Consider the following 20,684-nt stretch of genomic DNA (forward strand, 5'->3'; position numbering starts at 1 on the left):
AGCCACACAGATAAGCCTTTTAAAAATTTAAAGTCCAATATTTAAAATTCTCTTCATCCAATTAAGCAACCAGCAACTAGGGTTGGGCCCTCAGTGAAGAATGGATTGTGTAATACTGTAAAGGGAGGCAGCCAGAGGTTAAGTTCTTTCTTGCAGTGATGAGCAAATAAGTGAAAAACTGCCATCGAGGAGAATGCTACCTTAGGGTCCTTCTTCCAAAATTGCACTGTGCTGCCTTGGCCCAAAAGCCAATGTATTTATGGTCATCATGTGAGATCATGAGTTCTGTAAAGAGAAAGGAAGGTACCAGAAAGGTCAAGAAATGCTGTTTGGATTGATCTTTGGGCTCTTGTCTACATTTGAGGCTCTGTCTTATCTGAATCTTCCTCCAAAGTCTTCCTAGCTCAATTAGGAGAAGACCTAAACATCCACCTCTGTGCCAGGATTTCTGACCTTCCTAACTCTCTCCAGGGCATTATTCCGTGACAAGGGAGGAACCAAATTGGCTTCCAGTAAACTAGAAATTTTGACTGGCCAAAACAGTCTATCTTAATAATTTACTGTTAAGATGGAACTCTGGGGTAGAGACATATTTACTTTAAGAACCCTAGGTAATACCCATAGAAGAATTTAATCTAAACTAGAACTGGAAAATATAAAGAAAAATCTCACACACATGCCCTCAAGGAAGACAAAACATAAGGACTAAGAGTCTAATTACAATAAACCCCTGATTTACAGAGAACTGATGGTGTTAGAATTCTCTGATATGATGGGGGTTGGTCAGAGGTTGTCTCATAACAACCTTAAGAAGTTTTGTCGAAAGCACAAATGGGAGATGAGCCAGGTCATGTCGGATCTCACAGAGGGGGTTGAATTGAGCTTTGTGTGGCTAGACTGATTTTGTCTGCTCAGAAAGTTTTCAAGGCTGATCTTCATTTGTTTTTCGTTTGTTTTAGAATTTATTTGTATGTATTTATTTTTGGTTGTGCTGGGTCTTCGTTGCTATGCTAGGGCTTTCTCTCGCTGTGGTGAGCTACTCTTCATCGCAGTACACAGGCTTCTCATTGCTGAGGCTTCTCTAGTGGAGCACAGGCTCTAGACTCGAGAGCTTCAGTAATTGCAGCTTAGGGTTCAGTAACTGTGGCTCATGGGCCCTAGAGCTTGCAGGCTTCAGTAGTCATAGTACATGGGCTTATCTGCTCTGTGGCATGTGGAACCTTCCTGCACCAGACATCAAACGGGTGCCCCTGCACTGGCACATGGATTCTTATCCACTGTAATACCAGGGAAGTCCTCTCACTTGTTTTTTATTTTAACTGACTCTAACTGAACTCTCACCTCAACATCCGCTGCCTATAACACAGCCTCACTTGACTCACCTGTAGCTTGTTGCAATTTGCATATCCCAATTGCAATTACTTTGCTATTTCCAAGCAAACTCATTTTTTGAGTTTGACTCAGTTTACCTCTTTATTTAGGTCAACATACATGTGAGGATTGTGGGAGCAGAAATTAACTCTAGAAGGCACTCAGGCTGATACTGGACCCCAAAACACTAGAGGTAGGTCAAGAGGCCAAGACAGGGTCAAGGAGCAGAGGTCAGAGGCAGAGGTGGGACAGACCTTCAGTTCAGTTCAGTCACTTAGTCGTGTCTGACTCTTTTTGACCCCATGGATTGCATCACACCAGGCTTCCCTGTCCTTCACCAACTCCTGGAGCTTGCTCAGACTCATGTCCATTGAGTCAGTGATGCCATCCAACCATCTCATCCTCTGTCATCCCCTTCTCCCGCCTTCAATCTTTCCCAGCATCAGGGTCTTTTCAAATGAGTCAGTTCTTCGCATCAGGTGGCCAAAGTACTGGAGTTTCAGCTTCAGCATCAGTCCTTCCAAAGAATATTCAGGACTGATTTCCTTTAAGATTGACTGGTTAGATCTCCTTGCAATCCAAGGGACTCTCAAGAGTCTTCTCCAACACCGCAGTTCAAAATCTTCAATTCTTTGGTGTTCACCTTTCTTTATAGTCCAACTCTCACATCCATACATGACTACTGGAAAAACCATAGCTTTGACTAGACAGACTTTTGTTGGCAAAGTAATGTCTCTGCTTTTTAATATGCTGTCCAGGTTGGTCATAACTTTTATTCCAAGGAGCAAGCATCTTTTAATTTCATGGCTGCAGTCACCATCTGCAGTGATATTGGAGCCCCCAAAAATAAAGTCTCTCACTATTTCCATTGTTTCCCCATGTATTTGCCATGAAGTGATGGGACCAGATGCTATGATCTTAGTTTTCTGAATGTTGAACTTTAAGCCAACTTTTTCACTCTCTTCTTTCACTTTCATCAAGAGGCTCTTTAGTTCTTCACTTTCTACCATTAGAATGGTGTCATCTAATGTATCTGAGGTTATTGATATTTCTCCTGGAAATCTTGATTCCAGCTTGTGATTCATCCTGCCTGGCATTTTGCATGATGTATTCTGCATATAAGTTAAATAAGCAGGGTGACAATATACAGCCTTGACGTACTCCTTTCCTGATTTGGAACCAGTCTTTTGTTCCATGTCCAGTTCTAACTGTTACTTCCTGACCTGCATACAGATTTCTCAGGAGGCAGGTCAAGTAGTCTGGTATTCCCATCTCTTTAAGAATTTCCCACAGTTTGTTGTGATCCTCACAGTCAAAGGCTTTGGCACAGTCAATAAAGTAGAAATAGATGTTTTTCTGGAACTCTCTTGCTTTTTCAATGATCCAACGGATGTTGGCAATTTGATCTCTGGTTACTCTGCCTTTTCTAAAACCAGCTTGAACATCTGGAATTTCATGGTTCATGTACTTTTGAAGCCTGGCTTGGAGAATTTTGATCATTATTTTGCTAGCATGTGAGATGAGTGCAATTGTGCAGTAGTTTGAGCATTCTTTGGCATTGCCTTTCTTTGGGATTGGAATGAAAGCTGACCTTTTCCAGTCCTGTGGCCACTGCTGAGTTTTCCAAATTTGTTGGCATATTGAGTGCAGTACTTTCACATATCTGAGTGTAGATATGCTGAATCACCTAAAAATATGACCCATAGTCATGCATAATTGCATTAAATGACTGACATCTGAGGGGATGCTTCAGGCCTTGAATAAACTATTTTCAGTGTAAATAATTAATGGAATTATCTTCAGTTTCCCAGGTGGCACTAGTGATAAAGAATCCATTGGCCAATGCAGGAAACATAAGAGATCTGAGTTTGATCCCTGGGTCAGGAAGATTCCCCTGGAGGAGGGCATAGCAACCCACTCCTATATTCTTGCCTGGAGAATCCCATGGACAGAGGATCCTGGCAGGTTATAGTCCATAGGGTTGCAAAGAGTTGGACATGACTGAAGCAACTTAGGATGCATGCATGCATCTTCAATTTCCAAAGAATTTTCAGACAGAACAGGCTTAGACTTTTTCTTTGAGGTTGACATACATTTGCTATTTTTTCTGTGGATTTGTTTAAATACTTTCTTAAAAATTATTAGTACAATGCATCTTGTTTTACATGTTTGTTTTCAGATCATTTAAAGGGGCTCTTTGTGAGAGTACAGAAGGTTTGTGTTACTCCACAAAAATTTAATCCTGAGAAAAAGCCATTAAAGTCAATCTATCACAACAGGTACTGTCATAGCAAATAATTTAAAGTTTGTTTGCAACCTTACCTTGAAATCTGATAGGAAAATAAGAAGTTTGTTTTAAACTTAACAAATTGAGTTATAATTGCAAATGCACACTAAATTCTTTTGTTTTTCTTTTCTTTTCTTTTTTGCCACACCACACAGTTTGTGGGATCTCAGTTCCCCCAGTAGAAGCCCAGAATCCTAACCACTATGCCACCAGGGAACTCCCTACACTCACCTGTTGATTTGGGGGAGAGTAAGATTTTCCCACAAGACTATGTAACATGACCTAGTATTCATCACTTCACAGTTGGACTTTTACAGCATGGCTTCTATGAGGATCACATTTTTAAGCTTATTCAATGGCTTAAGTGATATTCTGAAAGACTTACTGTAATCTGTAAACTTTCACTTGAGATTCCAATCATATTTTCATTCTTGTTGACTTTCTCCTGTCATTTCTATTTGTTAATATCTCTGCATGTAATTTCAGCAATTGTTCACCATTTATAGCTAGATAAAGTTGTTAATTGATGGCAAAGTTGTTACATGGATAAAAAATGTTTGGAAATTAACTTTGTAAGTGGACAATCCGCTAGTAAATATTTCTCTATTATGATGACGCTTGCTTCTCTACTTTGTGCATTTAGATGAAAACTCTGATAATCTAGTTCATGTAAATTTTTTTTCATAAAGAATCCAGAGAAATTCATCAATTCATATATAGTAATCATAGTAACCATAGACTCCTATAGTCTTTAAGGCTAAACTTTCACCTGAATTAGCAACTCACCTAATGCTTAAATTCTCTGCTAAGGAATCCCTATTTTAACATCTTCTCCAACAGGGAGTTTCCTGCTTCCCCACGCATCTTTCTTCATCTTTTAACAGCTCTGATATTTATAACATATTTTTCTTAGCAAGCTGAAATGTTATCTAGTATTTGAGCACATGTAAGTACAGCTGTCAGGATGCTGGAAAAACACAGTAGGGAAAAGGGAGGAACAAAGATCAATTGGGTTATTTTTCCATTGAGGTAAATCGAGTTTGAATAGTTGGGTGAACATTTTAACTGGTTCCACTGCAGTTGAAAACATAAGAAAGAAATTCATTCTTTTAAGCATCAGTCAGATTGTCACTATATCGGTGAAACAGGTAATTTCAGATATCTCACTAAGTACTGGTGTCCTTTCAATAAACTGGTGAATATTGTTCATCTACACATAATAAAATGTTTATTTTACAAGTAAAATACTTCTTAAGGGACTTCTCTGGTGGTCCAGTGGCTTTGATTCCTTGCTCCCAATGCAAGGGGCCTAGGTTCAATCCCTGGCCGGGTGGGGAACTAGATCCCATATGCTGCAACTGAGAGTTTGCTTGCCATAACTAGAGATACCGTGCACCGCAACTAAGACCCAGAGCAGCCAAATAAATAAATAAATATTATTTTGATGGCTAAGTCAAAGATTTCTTTTGGCAAATGTCACATTGCACTTGAAAATATGTGCGTTGTTTTCAAATATCTTTCGATATTGATTTCTAACATAATTTCACAGGGATAAGAGAAGAGACTGTACGATTTCAATATCTTTAGACCATGAAATCTGTGCACATTGTTTTATGTCCTTGGATGTGTTCCAGTGTCTCCTAGTTTATAGTCTGTGGGAACTAGAATTTTTATCCTATTGTTGTGTGAAAATTGTATAAATCTTAATTATGTTGAATTGGTTCACAGTTCAGGTCTTTTCAGTTCAGCTTTTCAGGTCTACCATATCCTTCTCTTTCTCAATATATTCATTCTGTTAATTTTTGAGAGTTTGATATCAAAATTCCTACTAAAATTTTTAATTTACTTAAAAAATAATTATAATATATAGTGTGGAGCTATATGTAACCTTGTTTATTTTTCAAGTCTCCTGTAAATGTGTTATCAAACTTTCATAGTTTAAAAAAATAAAAAATTTTAAAAATAAGTAAACATTTAAAAAACTTCTTAAAGATAATTCTGGATTTAAAATATTGCTTGATGCTATATTTCTATTTATAATCACATACAGAAATCTTGAAAATTTAGACATACTAGCTCACCATGAATAGTGCATATACATTACAATGTTCTTCTATCTTGATAGATCTTAAATTAAAAATAAAGTCACAATCTTTCTTTTAAAAATAACATAAATTATTTTATTTATAAAAATAAAATTAAAACCACAATCTTCTTTTTCTGCCTTTTTCCTTTTTCTAAGTTTCAAATATAACTGGGTTAATTTAGTTCCACTGTGGTGAAAATAAATTCTTTTCATCTTATTCCAAGTTTACACTCAGGCAAATTTTCTAATAGCCAAGTTGTTAAGACCCATAATTAATGAAATCAGTGCTCTTCAATTTCCAAATTATACAAATGAGCTGCTTTTAATTGGAAACAGAGGCTCTGGGCTCTGCTTTTCCTTCAAATATGGTGGTGTTCTTTTTTCTATGTACCCTGTGAGATGTATCTCTAGGGGGTTTGATAGTTCCAGTGAATTCTGTGCTGCTCAAATGTGGCTTTGAGTCCACACATTTTTCTTGTTCCTCAAGGCATCTTCTACACCATATTCATCTGTTGGTTAAAGTTCAAAATCTTCTTTGCAGGAGGCAAGCTCAGGGTGCTGATCCCCACTTGGGTATAACATTGTAGGCATACCGTCTCATTCCTCCTTTCAACTTAATCCAGCTTCACAGCATCACCAGGTTTCCATCGTTACTGCTAGCATCAATGTCAACTTTCCCATCTCACTTCTAGGCCAGGGGAACTTTGAGCTTTCCTTCTCTGAAGTTCTCTGCTTACTATTGAGGAATTTGCAGCAGGAATGAAGCATCAATGTTTGAAGACAATGAGAGTGACAATCATTTGGAGGATGGATTGGAAAGGATGAGTCTGGTGACCAGAAAACCAGTTGGAAGACTATTACAGCCTTAGAAATGATAGCCAACAGAAGACATAAAGTGTAAACACTGCTCTGGCTTCTGATTTCATGACAGATTGGCACAAAATACATAATAAGCGAATCTCCATCCAATGCAGTCATTCTTCTTTATGTTTGATGCTTAGCACCTCTGTCTGGCCCTTTAGCTCCTGCCCATGTTGTTTCACTTGCCTTTTGCCATAGGCTAGAAGATTGAGTTTATGACTGCTCTGGTGTGAACACCATTTCTCCCACCATTGAGCCGGTATTAGCCATATTTCATACATTAAAAATAGCCATTCTCAATAGAGACAGATTCATAGAGACAGAAAGTAGAATTGTGGTTACCTGGGACTGAGAAAAAGGAGGAACAAGCAGTTATTGTTTAATAAGTACAGAAATTCAATTTGGGAAGTTTAGCAGGTGGACAATGGTGATGGTTGCATAACAACATGAATGTAGTTAATGCTGTCAAACTCTACACTTAAAATCACTGAAATGCCAAGAGTTGTGTGTATTTTACCACAATAAATAAAAAAGACTTAGAACTTTTGAAGCAAATCAACCAATAATCTTCCCCTACTTCAGGATGTTTTATTGGTGTGAGCTGACAAAGTTCCTGTCATTTACAGCAGTTAGCAGTAAACTTGCTATTATTTGAACCATGAAGCACTCTAATAAAATCATCTTTAGAAAAACTTGAAGCCTATTATTTCTATTTAAAAAAATATTCACATTTTTGTAGATGAAGAAACTACAAAATAGTTCAGAGAGGGTGACACCTTACCCATGTCACACAGCTAGTGAACAGTGAAATGAGGACTCCAGTCTTAGGTTTGTTTGGCTGCAAATTTTGTGCTCTTTTCTCAAAGGCAAAACAAATCTTATCCAATGAATGAGTGAAATCTCCAAACATGGAAACATTTCTCTAATCAGGATTTTTTTCAATCTAAGCTGCTCCTCTCATTTTGATGCAGTTACTCACTAACATTTATTTGTGCTGACTGAATTTTCCCAATAGTTAATGCCAAGGCTTCTGCCAAAATCCACCATCACAAATTATTTGTAAAGGGGACCACATATTTTTATTTCCCATACTTAACTTTTAAGTAAAAATATTATTTAAAACTTTGGAATGTTACCTGTTAACATATTAAGAAGGAATTCTACTTTGAGCTTTTTAACTTGCTTTGAAGACCACTTTATATTTGAACTTCATTCTGGAATTTTTGTAACAGATTTTGGTTAAAAGCATTTAAGTTAGAACAATACCATTTTTAAACAGAGATTTTTGAAATGTGATTTTAAGTCACAAATGAATGTGACTTAAAAAAAACTAGAGTTCAAATTAATATCATTGACTTCAATGTAGTCATCTTGGGAGACTGTAGATAATGATGTACCAATTACTCATTCATTGAAACACATAATAAGACCTTATTCTATGCCAGACATTCAGAGAATTTTTTAAATTCCTTTTTCATATTTCCTCCAAAGCCAGTTAGTGAATTGTGCCAGAAACTTGTTACTTCATGGTCTTTTATTATTTTGACCCCAACCAGAATTATAAATTTGATCATCCACCTCATTCAACAGACTTAGCTCCTAGAGAATATGACTAAAACTCAACTCCAGCATCAAAGGTTGAAGAATTGATGATCGACATTGAAGGCATGCCTGATTCTTTGACATATAGCGTAAAACCACTTGATGAAACTAGCCCCTGACCATGTCTGATCACCCCATCTTAAATGGTACCTTTCTTCATTCACTATTGCTTTTCCCTTCATTGCTTTTCTTTAGAGTGCTTATCTCTCACTAACAGAATGTAAGTTCTATGAGAGGAGAGACTTCTGTCTGTTGCTGTATTCCTAATACTGAAATAAAGCCCAATACATAAAAGGTGCTCTATAAGTGATTTTCAAATAAATGAATGAATAAGAGATTTATATTGTTACATAAAATGTTATGCCTCAATGTCACAATTTCACAACTCAATACAAGTATAAGTTTTAATTTTAATGGTTTACAATGCTACATCTTTTATTTCTAATATTATTATTTAATCAAGATAAAGAAATGCTCTGGTTCATTAACAGTGGATTTTTTTTTTTCTTTTCTTTCCTTCTTTAAAGTGTTAGGTTGTACTTGGGTTGTGTTCTGGTATCTTGTCATTGCTTCTTATAACTGCATTTGATTGGTATAGATTTATAATACTTTTCCCCTTAACTATATGCAGGGTGTTAGGAATGATGCAAAATAAATATAAGGCTATTCTATGTTCTCAGAAGATTAAAGATCTGCTTGGAAGGACAAGAATCCATATTTTAAGGACGGAAAGTTCAGAAAAGTGATGCTCTACTGAATATCTTCTTAGAGAAAGGAAAGAGATTCCTATTGGAGTTTCTGGCGAAACTCTGTGGAAGAGATAGTTACAGGGCCTGCACGTTGCAGAATGAACTGAATACAATTTTCATTTTCACCAAGAACTTTATTGAGCAATGTATTCATTAACCAAATGAACCTTTTGGCCAACCCAATAAAAAATGGCCTCCTTCTCTTCATCACCTTTCACTCCCTTCCCTCTTAAAAATCTCTTTCAAGCACACATCTAGGTTTGCATATTTATTCATATATTCTTGTCTGATTTCTATTATTGGCACAGAAGCTCCATGAAATCAGGGAGTGTTTGTTGCTGTATCCCCAGTGACTAGAACAATGCCTGGCATTGAATAAATGTTGAATGAATGAATTGCCATCCTCATGGTCAACCCCTTCTCATGTGAGTGAGGTGATGTCCTGAGTGATGACTGAAACCTGACGTGCCAGGTAAGTACGGAGAAATGAGTGAGAGACAGGGCAATCCTAGCAGGGCAGATGCCAGAGACGGAGCCAAGATGGGAACTGGGGCAATGAGAATTAAAGACCTGTCAGGCAATCCAGCACAGCCTTCCAGACAGAGTATCTTGGACTCTTGTAGACTCTAGTGGACTTTAGAACTGATGGAATAAACCAGGCAAGTTTTCTGGGTGCCACATAGTGGCTGCCACGGGAAGCCTCTTTCACAATAAAGCCTGCCCCGTGAATCAAAGAGGCAAAGTCTTCAATAGGAATGAAGCCATAGTCATGCACTGAATTTTTACATGAAGAGAAAGTTGGCAGTACTGCTGCAGACAGTATAATTGACTAATACTTGTTTATCTTCTCCAATGGGCTGTGGGCTCCTTAGGAGAAAAGACTGCCTGGTACTCTCTCATTCTTGGTATGAAGTCTGCACTCTTGACAAACATTTGAGAGAAAGGTTGAAAGAAGGGAGAAAGACATTGGATCACTGCTCTTTACTGGGCTATACCTAAAGGCATGGAGAGCAACATATTCAGAATTGTCCTCTTGAAACCTGATTGAAATAAACTTTTGTTTGCATGAAACAGCCAATAGTTAACCTTGAACTCAGTATAGTTCACCCCCTCCCAATTCACAACTAAACTTTCAAGCATCAAGTTGAGTGGTTAAAGATATAAAATGTAAGCATTAAAGATTTCAAAAGAGCCATTAAGTCATTCACAAAGTTCCTTAATCTCTACTGTGAGGGGGGGGGAAAAACCCTTCAATTTACTCTAATTAAGACTTCAACATTTTCTTAATTAAACAACTTCCCATCCAGAAAATAAAAGTCTTCAAGGCCCCCCCCCCCCAAATCTCTGAAAGTAATCAGAACTAAGTGAATTTTTTAAAAAATTAAAACTATTCTTCCCAATAGTTTTGGCCACCATTTATTTTTTAAGGAAGTATATGTATACCTAACTTCAGATTAAACCTGTGAGCTTGTTGACATTTCAGAGATGATTTCAGAGTGTTTCTTTGTGGGGATTACCCTTTCTCAGAATTTCTCTGGGCTGAGTTCATGGTCATTGTGGGCTTTCCCCTCGACTGTGCCATTTTTTTTCTTTAGTTTGTCCTACACAAACCAAAGAATGCTACAAAGAATGTCTTACAAATACTAAAAAATGTGAATCCTGAGAAAGGTTCATTTTCATTCATGAAGACATAAATGTGGCTGAAGACTGAACATTAGTTACAGTTACAAATGGAAAGGAAAAGCACACAGCATTATCCTCAGTGTGAATATTGTTTTGTGTCTCTGTCATGAAAATGTGAAAAAATGGCTCTGTTATTCTTCCTGCTGAGGGTATAGGTTATCACAGAGTGGGAGAGGTGGTTTCCCTTCAAGACCACACTGAAGAGTTTACAAGTTTTTTTCTTCTTTAATTTTTTTCTGGTTTCCTCTTAAGCAAATGGTTTTTTCAGGCAATGGAATAATGCAATGAATCTAGTCGGTAAGGTCCATCAGGTGTTACTCTGTGTAGGGAACCAACTAGGTTAGAAATCAAAGTTTCTCTTGGGTGCCTGGGAAAGGATATCTTGCTGAGTCTTGGTCTGAGGTCACTGAAGCCTTGGTTCCCATCAGGTAGTGCATCCTCTTCTGGAAGCCTCCTTCCACTTACTCACATTTTCATCAAATAATCACCCCCATACCAGAAGCTCTAAAGCAAATCTGTTTTGCTTATTCTTTCCTTCCCTCCTTCCAAATCACTGTGCTACCAGTGTCAGGCAGGGTCTTGTCAGTGAATTAGCATTTCTAAAATCTAGTTTTGAATTTTTTTTCTTTTTACCTTTCTCTGACTCAACATCAATCCCCCCACCTCTCCCTTTTCTTTCCCTTTTTTTATCTGCCATTAGTGTTTCTTTTTTAGGTTACAGAAAAAAATGGACAGATCTAGATAGGAGATGCTCTTAAATCATGGACTAGAAATTGATTTATTACAAATCCTGTATTATTAAGGGCTTTTCCAGAAAGGAGTACAGGCTAACTTGCTTCCTAACAGCTCTTATCAGACCTGTGCTCCCAGAACTTGCCTTACAGGCTTTTCTGAAGTCTTAGAAAAGGCTTTAGGTTTTGAGGCTGAAATATCCTGAACAGGCAGGAGAAGCTGCACATTGCCAGTGTGTCTGTGGGGTGGCTGTGGGCTATGGGGCGTTGGGGAGTCCCTGGAGCGTACTTCTCTCGCATATGTGTTTAGCGCGCCATCTAGTGGCAGAAGCTCATAGACGCGAAGGGAAGAGAAGAAAGCCTGAGTCCAGAAGACACAGCTCAGGGTTGGGCTGGCTTCCCCTTAAGGTTAAGTACAGGTCAAATAAACCTAAAGTGGTTTTGTTTCAACTCTACACATTGCATAGGTGACGAATGTTGTGCACACACCGTTGGGAGGCTTCTAGAAGCTATGGGATATTAAAGAAAAAGGATAAAATATGTTAAGGACCTGAATTCTGAAAGAGGAATACCAGACCACCTGAACTGTCTGTTGAGAAGCCTGTATGCAGATCAGGAAGCAACAGTTAGAACTGGACATGGAACAACAGACTGGTTCCAAATAGGAAAAGGAGTACGTCAAGGCTGTATATTGTCACCCTGCTTATTTAACTTATATGCAGAGTACATCATGAGAAACACTGGGCTGGATGAAGCACAAGCTGGAATCAAGATTGCCGGGAGAAATATCAATAGCCTCAGATATGCAGATGACACCACCCTTATGGCAGAAAGCGAAGAGGAACTCAAAAGCCTCTTGATGAAAGTGAAAGTAGAGAGTGAAAAAGTTGGCTTAAAGCTCAATATTCAGAAAACGAAGATCATGGCATCCAGTCCCACCACTTCATGGCAAATAGATGGGAAACAGTAGAAACAATGGCTGACTGTATTTTTCTGAGCTCCAAAATCACTGCAGATGGTGATTGCAGCCACGAAATTAAAAGATGCATACTCCTTGGAAGGAAAGTTATGACCAACCTAGACAGCATATTCAGAGAAGGCAATGGCACCCCACTCCAGTACTCTTGCCTGGAAAATCCCATGGATAGAGGAGTCTGGTAGGCTGCAGTCCATGGGGTCGCTAAGAGTCGGACACGACTGAGCGACTTCACTTCCACTTTTCACTTTCATGCATTGGAGAAGGAAATGGCAACTCACTCCAGTGATCTTGCCTGGAGAATCCCAGAGACGGCGGAGCCTGGTGGACTGCCATCTATGGGGTCGCACAGAGTCGGACACGACTGAAGTGACAGCAGCAGCAGCAGACAGCATATTAAAAAGCAGAGACATTACTTTGCCAACAAAGGTCTGTCTAGTCAAGGCTATGGTTTTTCTAGTGGTCATGTGTGGATGTGAGAGTTGGACTATAAAGAAAGCTGAGGGCTGAAGAATTGATGTTTTTGAACTGTGGTGTTGGAGAAGACTCTTGAGAGTCCCTTGGACTGCAAGGAGATCCAACCAGTCCATCCTAAAGGAGATCAGTCCTGGGTATTCACTGGAAGGACTGATGTTAAAGCTGAAACTCCAATACTTTGGCCACCTGATGCGAAGAGCTGACTCATTTGAAAAGACCCTGATGCTAGGAGGGATTGAGGACAGGAGGAGAAGGGGACAACAGAGGATGAGATGGTTGGATGGCATCATCGACTCAATGGACATGGGTTTGGGTAGACTCCGGGAGTTGGTGATGGACAGGGGGCCTGGCTTGCTGCAGTTCATGGGGTCACAAAGAGTCGGATACGACTGAGTGACTGAACTGAACTGAATGTTAAGGACCTATTAAGAAAGGCAAAAAGTACTGCTACACAATTATTTTAGAAAGTAGGACTCTAAAACTATAAGCTCTCTGGTTGAACAAATTAATGAGACTTTTCTATGAATATAGGAAACAAAAACAAATTGAAGGAAAAGAAGAAAGAGAAGGTGTGAGAAGAAAATGAAAGGGGGAAGAGGCAGGATAACCCAATGCTTTGTAGACAGTTCTACATCTGGGTTCAAATTTCAGGGCCACTTCTTAGCATTTGTGTGACAGTGAGCAATTGCCTAAATTCATTCAGTCTCAGGTTGCCCATCTGCAAATGGGAGATGAGCCCACCTGTCTCTTGGGGATGCTGTGAGGGTTAAATAAAAGCATATATGAAAGTGCCAAGCCCAGAGCCTCATGTGAAAATGCTCAATAAATGGTAGTTATTATTAGCAGAGAGAAGACAAAAGGAAGAGAAAGGAAGGAAGACAGGAGGCTCAGCAAGGGATTGTGTAGAACACATTATGATGTGAGAAAGGAAGTCACATCTAGGACTGTGCAATTCACCACTAGGCATTTGATCAACTTAACAGGTGAATCCCATGAAAGGAAATCTCTGTCTTCAGGGGACAGAAGGTCTCTGCCTGAAGCCCATGTTTGTTCTGGACTTACAGAAGGCCAGAACAGAAAGACTCCACAGAAGGCCCTTCCTCCTTGGCACCCCCCAGGTCTTCATGCTGTGGACTGACAACCTGACACTCAACCCTCCACAGATCTTCAATTCAGTGCCGGGAGCTCATGTGAAGGAAAAGTAAATGACCAGTCAGAGATGGTGCTGATGAAAAGGAACACCCAGGGACCAGGTTTTATCTAGAGAGGGTAGACATTAACATGATCTAGCTTACAAGAGGCCTCCTGAAAACACTGATTTGCCACTGTCTGGGGCAGTTAATACTGACTGAATGCACTTGGAGAGGCTGGAAGAAATATCTGAATAACCCGAGGCACCTTCCTTCCCTGCTAAAAGCTGATTCCTCATGGCAGATCTGTGAGGTGGATCCACAGAGCTGCTTCAGTATCTCCAATATAGCTGTTTCTAAGGATTGTTTAAAGCCCTCTGGATACTGGAAGCCTCTGGAGTGCAAGATATTGCAACACACACACACACACACACACACACACACACGTACATACACTCGTGCCCTCTGAGGAAGCTCTTAGCCTACCACAGCCAGAGCTCAGAATTGGAGGTCGTAGTGGCCTTTCCCTGTGTAATGGCTGACCACAATCTCAGGGGAACAGCAGCCATTGCTTGCATTTCTAACCTTTTACCAGCTTCCTTTCATGCCAAGGAGAAACTAGGAATAAGAATACAGTAATATGATCCCCAATTAGCATAAAATAAAAACAACCCAGCCATGTTTTCCATCGGCATTTCCAACCTCAAATGAAACACATGAAGCAGGGAGAAAGAGATAAAAATATATTCATAAACCTATAAATATATATCTACTGTCTGTATATGTACAGCCAAGCACTCTGACCCCAATGACTATCTGTCTCTGGAAAACCAAGCAGTCAGATGTAGAAATCTGAGAATTTTCCCTTTCCCAAGCACAGTGTGTGTACAGACAGGAAGGGACAGTGTCCTGATGACTCAGTAGGGAAGGGGTTAAGTTCTCAGCCATCCTGTTCCAAAGTGATTTATGATGATGTTCAGTGTTTCAACACCCCCACCCAAAGAACAGCCCCTTCTCTCCCTCCCAGTCCAGGCTCACCGCTCACCATGCTGAAATGGGAAGGAGGCGGTGTTTTGCTGATCTGTTAAATTCTTAGTGAAGTTTCCTTGATTTCCAGTGGCTGCTGTTGTTTGAGTTTGGTTTGGATCAAAACTGAGGTTGTCCTGGCATTTCTGGGACTGAATCCAGGCAAGAGGAAGAAGAAAAAGGAGAAGGAAGAGAGGAGAGAAAAGGTGGGAAGAAATAAAGGGAGGAGAGAAGCGTAAGGAAAAGAAAAAAGTCCTTTTCAACATCACATTCCTGTGTTTTCCCTCGGCCTGGAAAACATATTAATCCCAGTGCTTCTACGCTCGGAAACAAAGAGACTAAGCCAGACTGTGGGGGAAAGGGTGATAAGAAGGATCCTGGAACTCGAAAAGGAGAAAGAGCGAGATTTAGAAATAGCTGGGACTCCACTTTAAGGGGCGTCCAGCGCTGTCGGCCGGCCGGGGGGGATTGGCATTCGCAGACACACAGCCCGAGCAGAAGCTGCAGACAAATGGAGATGCAAAGACTTAAAAGGACAGCTCCTTTCACCTCATTCTACTTGTCAAGAAGGTAAAAAAGCACAGCCAGAAAGAAAAGAAGAAAGTTCAGCCCTCAGGACCGGACAGGCGGTGGTCTGTGTGCGGCTCTAGGAGCTGGGGCTGCAGCACACCCCTTTGTATCGGCCAGCCTTGCAAAGGAGAAAGAGAATTGGGAGGAAAAGTATTTCATCTAGGAACTGTCCTGGGAGCACACTTCAGATTGCTGTTTAAAACCTCTGCATTCCATCTCCATGAGCCACTATGTAAGTGTGTGATCCTGCCTGTCTTTACTGTATTTGTTTCTTTGTCATTTATTTGAAGAAATGAAATAGGAATGTTGTCATAATTAATATGCTCAGTGTGCATTTTCTCTGGAGCATCAGACAGTTGAAACAGTGCAAGCATGCTGAATGGGGAACTGATTTGAGTTTCCTGCTTAATGTAAACTGTCTCTGCTAAGCACTGACAAATTACAGGGACTTAAAAGCAACAGGATCTCATCCGATTTTCCATTCTCTGACCTCCCTTCTTCTTCTCCAACTACCCCTTCCCCCTCTCCTTGGCAAAGATAGATAAAGAGATAATGCCCAGCTCTGTTTGCAATTAAATGATTCTTTTTTTTTCTCTCTCTCTGCCCTCCCCTTTCTGTGTTTTGACCCTGCTGTCTCCCCAAAGAGGACTGCACAATGACATGGAGAATGGGACCCAGTTTTACTATGCTGCTGGCATTGTGGCTGGTGTGTGGATCAGAACCCCACGGGCAGACCATGAATAGAGGGAGCCGCGGAGGGCAGAAAGTGCCTCTGGTTTCCGCCGTCAACAGAAGGCCAGCTCGGTTACTGAGGCACACGGGGAGGTCTCAGGGAATTGAGAGAACCACTCTGGAAAAACCAAACCTTCAGCCTCTCCAAAGAAGGAGGAGCATACCGGTATTGAGAGTAGCTCATGGCACCGCACCGCCAGCCTCGCTGGGCATCCATGGGGCCCCAGTAAGAACTCAGCAGAGCCCAGGAGCTCGGAGCTCTCCCCGTGAGATGGTCCGAGATGAGGGGTCCTCAGCTCGGTCAAAAATGTTGCGCTTCCCGTCTGGGTCCAGCTCTCCCAACATCCTTGCCAGCTTTGCAGGGAAAAACAGGGTATGGGTCATCTCGGCCCCACACGCCTCGGAAGGCTACTACCGGCTCATGATGAGCCTGCTGAAGGACGACGTGTATTGTGAGCTGGCTGAGAGGCACATCCAGCAGATCGTGCTGTTCCACCAGGCAGGCGAGGAAGGAGGCAAGGTGCGAAGGATCACCAGTGAGGGCCGTGTCCTGGAGCAGCCCTTGGACCCCAGCCTCATCCCAAAGCTGATGAGCTTCTTGAAGCTGGAGAAGGGCAAGTTCGGCATGGTGCTGTTGAAGAAGACCCTGCAGGTGGAGGAACGCTACCCTTACCCGGTCAGGTTGGAGGCCATGTATGAGATCATCGACCAGGGCCCCATCCGCAGGATAGAGAAGATCAGGCAGAAGGGTTTTGTGCAAAAATGTAAGGCCTCTGGAGTCGAGGGCCAGGTGGTAGAGGAGGGAAACAATGGTGGAGAGGCAGGAAGGCCAGGCCTGGGCAGTGAGAAGAGGAAAGAGGAGCAGAGGAGAGCCCAAGTGCCACCCACCAGAGAGAGTCGGGTGAAGGTGATGAGAAAACCCGCCACCACTGTGGGGGCCCCTCCCCCACCTCCTCCAACCCCACGGGCCACCACGCTGCCTCCAGCTCCGGTCACAACAGTGACGCGGGCCACGTCTCGGGTGGTGACGGCAGCTGCAAGACCCACAACCACCACGGCCTTTCCGACCACCCAGAGGCCTTGGACCCCCCGAGTGCACCTTTCTTCAGCCCCCCACAGGCCCCCCGCAACAGCCGAGGTGACCACTGCCAAGGGGCCGGTGGCCTCCGAGAATCTCTACCCTCCGCCCAGGAAGGAGCAGCCCAGGGAGAGGCTGCTGACCACTAGGAGGCCCAGCAAGGCCACCAGCTTCGAGGTCTTCACAGCTGCCCCTTCCATCGCCATCTCCGAGCCCAGCACCAGGGCCGGCGCGGGCCGTTTCCGGGACAACCGCACAGACAGGCGGGAGCATGGCCCCCGGGACCCCAACGTGGTGCCAAGTTCTCACAAGCCAGCAAAGGGGAAACCTCCCAAAAAGAAAGCCCAGGACAAAATTCTTAGCAATGAGTATGAGGATAAGTATGACCTCAGCCGGCCGACCACCTCTCAGCTGGAGGAAGAGTTGCAGCGGGGAAATATGCCCCCCAAAAAAGCGAAGGAGTCTAAAAAGCACGAAAAACTTGAGAAACCCGAAAAGGAGAAGAAAAAAAAGGTGAAGAGTGAGAAAGCAGACAAGTTACTCAAGAGTGAAAAGCAAGTGAAGAAGGACAAGGCTGAGAAAAAGAGTAGGCAGGAGAAAGAGAAGAACAAGAAGAAAAAAGTGGGGAGGACAGAGCAGGATGGCCACCTGAAACCCACAAAACCCTTCACTCAGAATCCCAGGAAGCTGGTGACCGACCTACTGGGGCCCTTTGAAGGCAAACGAAGGCTGCTTGTAAGTAATCTTCTCCTTGGTATTGTTCTGTAGGCTGTGGCAGTGTTAGGACTTGGAGTGTTATTTTTCTAAAATCACATTATTGGATAGCAGGCTATGGCTAAACAGGTAATCTGTCAGGAAGATCAGGAGGTTTGTCAAAGAAGGACAGCCAGGCCAGTAGCTCCTTTTGACTTAGATATTCTATGACTTAGATATTCTATTCTCTATCCACACAGACCCATGGCCCTAAGCAGTCGGTGACTGGGGGATCTTAGCCATCAGCCCAGGGAAGCACTCAGCTTCTTCTGTGCTCAACTTCTTCCAAACCCACCAGACCCATCCTCCTCTTACGACTCTCTTCCACAGGACAGTTCTAGATACACCTCCCTTCTGCCAAGTTCAAAGAAGAATAAAAGAATTAATAAAATGGAATGCATTGATGGCAGTCACAATTTAGGAAAAGGATTTCTTTCTGCATGAGCTTAAAAATTAGAAGCATGTGTATGGGAAAATAGCAGGTCTATATCAACAGTTAGATCTATATCAACAATTGGGAGACTCAAAGGGGAAAGTGTGGCAGCCTGGTTGGGGAGTGGGTATGACTGGTAGTGGGGAAGGATCCTTGTTTGTCTGGCCCCACAAATATATTTTTAAAACCAGCTAGCTAAAATTTTTCTCCTAAAGCCTGCCTCCCCCACAACTGCCCGACTACCAGTAAGAAGCAAAACGAATGAAGTGTGGAAGCTGGGTTAATTGCTCCATTTTCTGATCCCTTAGAGGCATATCTGAATTTGGAGTCAAGATGTCATGTCAGTTTCTCCTGGGCCTCTAGAATGTGTGCATGTGTGTGTGTGTGAAAAAAGAGACATGAGGTCCTATTTCTACTTTGCCTGTGATTCTGAGTGCCCTGGGTACTGAGCAAGTCCCAGGTCCATCTCAGTAACTCTTTTGGCCGTTCCTTGCCACCATCCAAAGAATGACACCAGAATCTAGTCAGACCCCAGAGGGCTTTGGGCAAGAATAAGCATCATCTTAAATGTATGGGAAATTTTTACCATCGATGGGAATGATTCATCTTTTCTCAGTGTCTCCTTGCCCTTATTTTAGTGCCCTTCTAAGATTTTGCCCCTAGCTTCTTAATGCTGCATTTTAATCTAGGCTGACTAGGAGGAAAAGGGCATGATGTAGTTAATTCAGAGAAATAGATCTGTAAGTTAATGCTGGGTAACCTGAGTCAGGAATAGTTCTCTCAGCTAGCTGGCTGGGAGGGAACTGCCTCATGCCAGTGAGGACAGCATCTATCCTGCTGCAGACACAAGGTGACTCCATGCCCTGCATTCCCACAGCCAAAAGAGATAGATGCTCATCTCTCAAGGCATCTCTTAGAGAGTCTTTTCATTTTTCTAACTAAATTTGGATTAATGATCTGAGCAAAGTGACTCTGGTGCCCATTTATCTTTTAGGGGTTTCAAAAAGTTCAATGTGCTCACTTTGAAATGTTATTCAGAGCAGAATCCCTTGTGATAGTTATCATGGATGGGGCTTGTCCCCAAATTCTCTTAGCTGTTCCGTCTAGTATATCTTTGTAATAGAACAAAACCTAAATTTTGATTGATTCTACAGATTCATGTGTGTATGTATGTCTTGTTATATATATTTTGTATGTTGGTACTCGTTTCTAACCAGAACCTTAAAGTAACCATATAAACTTAGGTTAGCAGAGGATAGGCTGACTATTAGAGTAGTTTAACAACTATTTGGTTATTGCCAGAGTACACAGGTTTGAATGGGAATGTTCCAGCCAAAAGCAGAAGAATCACTGATTTTAGAGTAGAATTCTACCTGGTACAGAACTGTTGGAGGCAGACTGCTCTCTTTGGGGTATGAGAAATCATCAGTAGCATTTTCTGTTGGTCTCTTTCTGAGTACCTGGAACTTTGTCTGGCATGGTCAGGTTTTAACCAGGGGGGAAATAATCATGGGTAAAATGTCCGGATTGTAATTGTGCACCCATCTGGCAAATACTTCCACTGCCTCTAGCTCATGAGTCAGAAGAAAGGGGTTTTCATACTATATCCCTGATATTAGTCATGCCTTTCATTTCTTTCCACTCCCTTAGTCAGGGATTTGAAAGCCCGGCTGGGTCTTTTCTGCTTTTAACAGTATCCCTGATCATAAATTTCTAGCGAATGAAAACTCAGACAACAGCTTCTGCTGATGTCATGTGAGGCAAAACAGAAACCAGCTGGGCTTGCTCATGGCAGTGTTGCTCTTTGGGGTTGGACCAAGATCCAGGATTGTTATTAGAAAGAACATACCAACAGGAGGCATTTTAGCTTTGCGTTTCAGTCCCATGTGTGCCTGGCTGACGATCGTATCAGAACTGTGTTCTCTGAAGAGCTAATAATGTCGAAAATAAAAATGGATTAGAAAAGACATTATAAATAAATGCAACGGAAAGTCAAAAGATGGAGAGGAATCTTTAACCAGACAGAGAGGAGACCAGTGTCTCTGGGAGAAAGATTTTGCTGGTGCCGCTTATCTCTTTTCCATTCATTTTTCCTGTCAAACATGGCTGATGTTATTCAGGAAGTTTCAGTGATTTAAT

General features: G+C 41.7%; 1 protein-coding gene across 4 annotated transcripts in view; it reads left to right on the top strand.

Annotated features, from left to right (window-relative positions):
- The window catches only part of CCDC80 (coiled-coil domain containing 80), a 101,042-nt gene that overhangs the window by 50,327 nt on the left and 30,031 nt on the right, over positions 1-20,684 (top strand). For 3 of the 4 annotated variants that reach the window (XM_086406525.1, XM_086406547.1, XM_086406552.1), the window contains one exon: positions 16,194-18,094. In XM_086406525.1, coding sequence (XP_086262651.1) covers positions 16,194-18,094 — 1,901 coding nt within the window. Of the gene's footprint in view, positions 1-15,068; positions 15,782-16,193; positions 18,095-20,684 lie in introns of those variants that run through there. The other variant, XM_086406536.1, reaches the window with a different exon arrangement.

This window comes from Bos grunniens, chromosome 1, assembly GCF_055505025.1.
Source record: "Bos grunniens cultivar Pamir isolate PY7600 chromosome 1, Bosgru_T2T1.0, whole genome shotgun sequence".
Classification (NCBI taxonomy): Eukaryota; Metazoa; Chordata; class Mammalia; order Artiodactyla; family Bovidae; genus Bos; species Bos grunniens.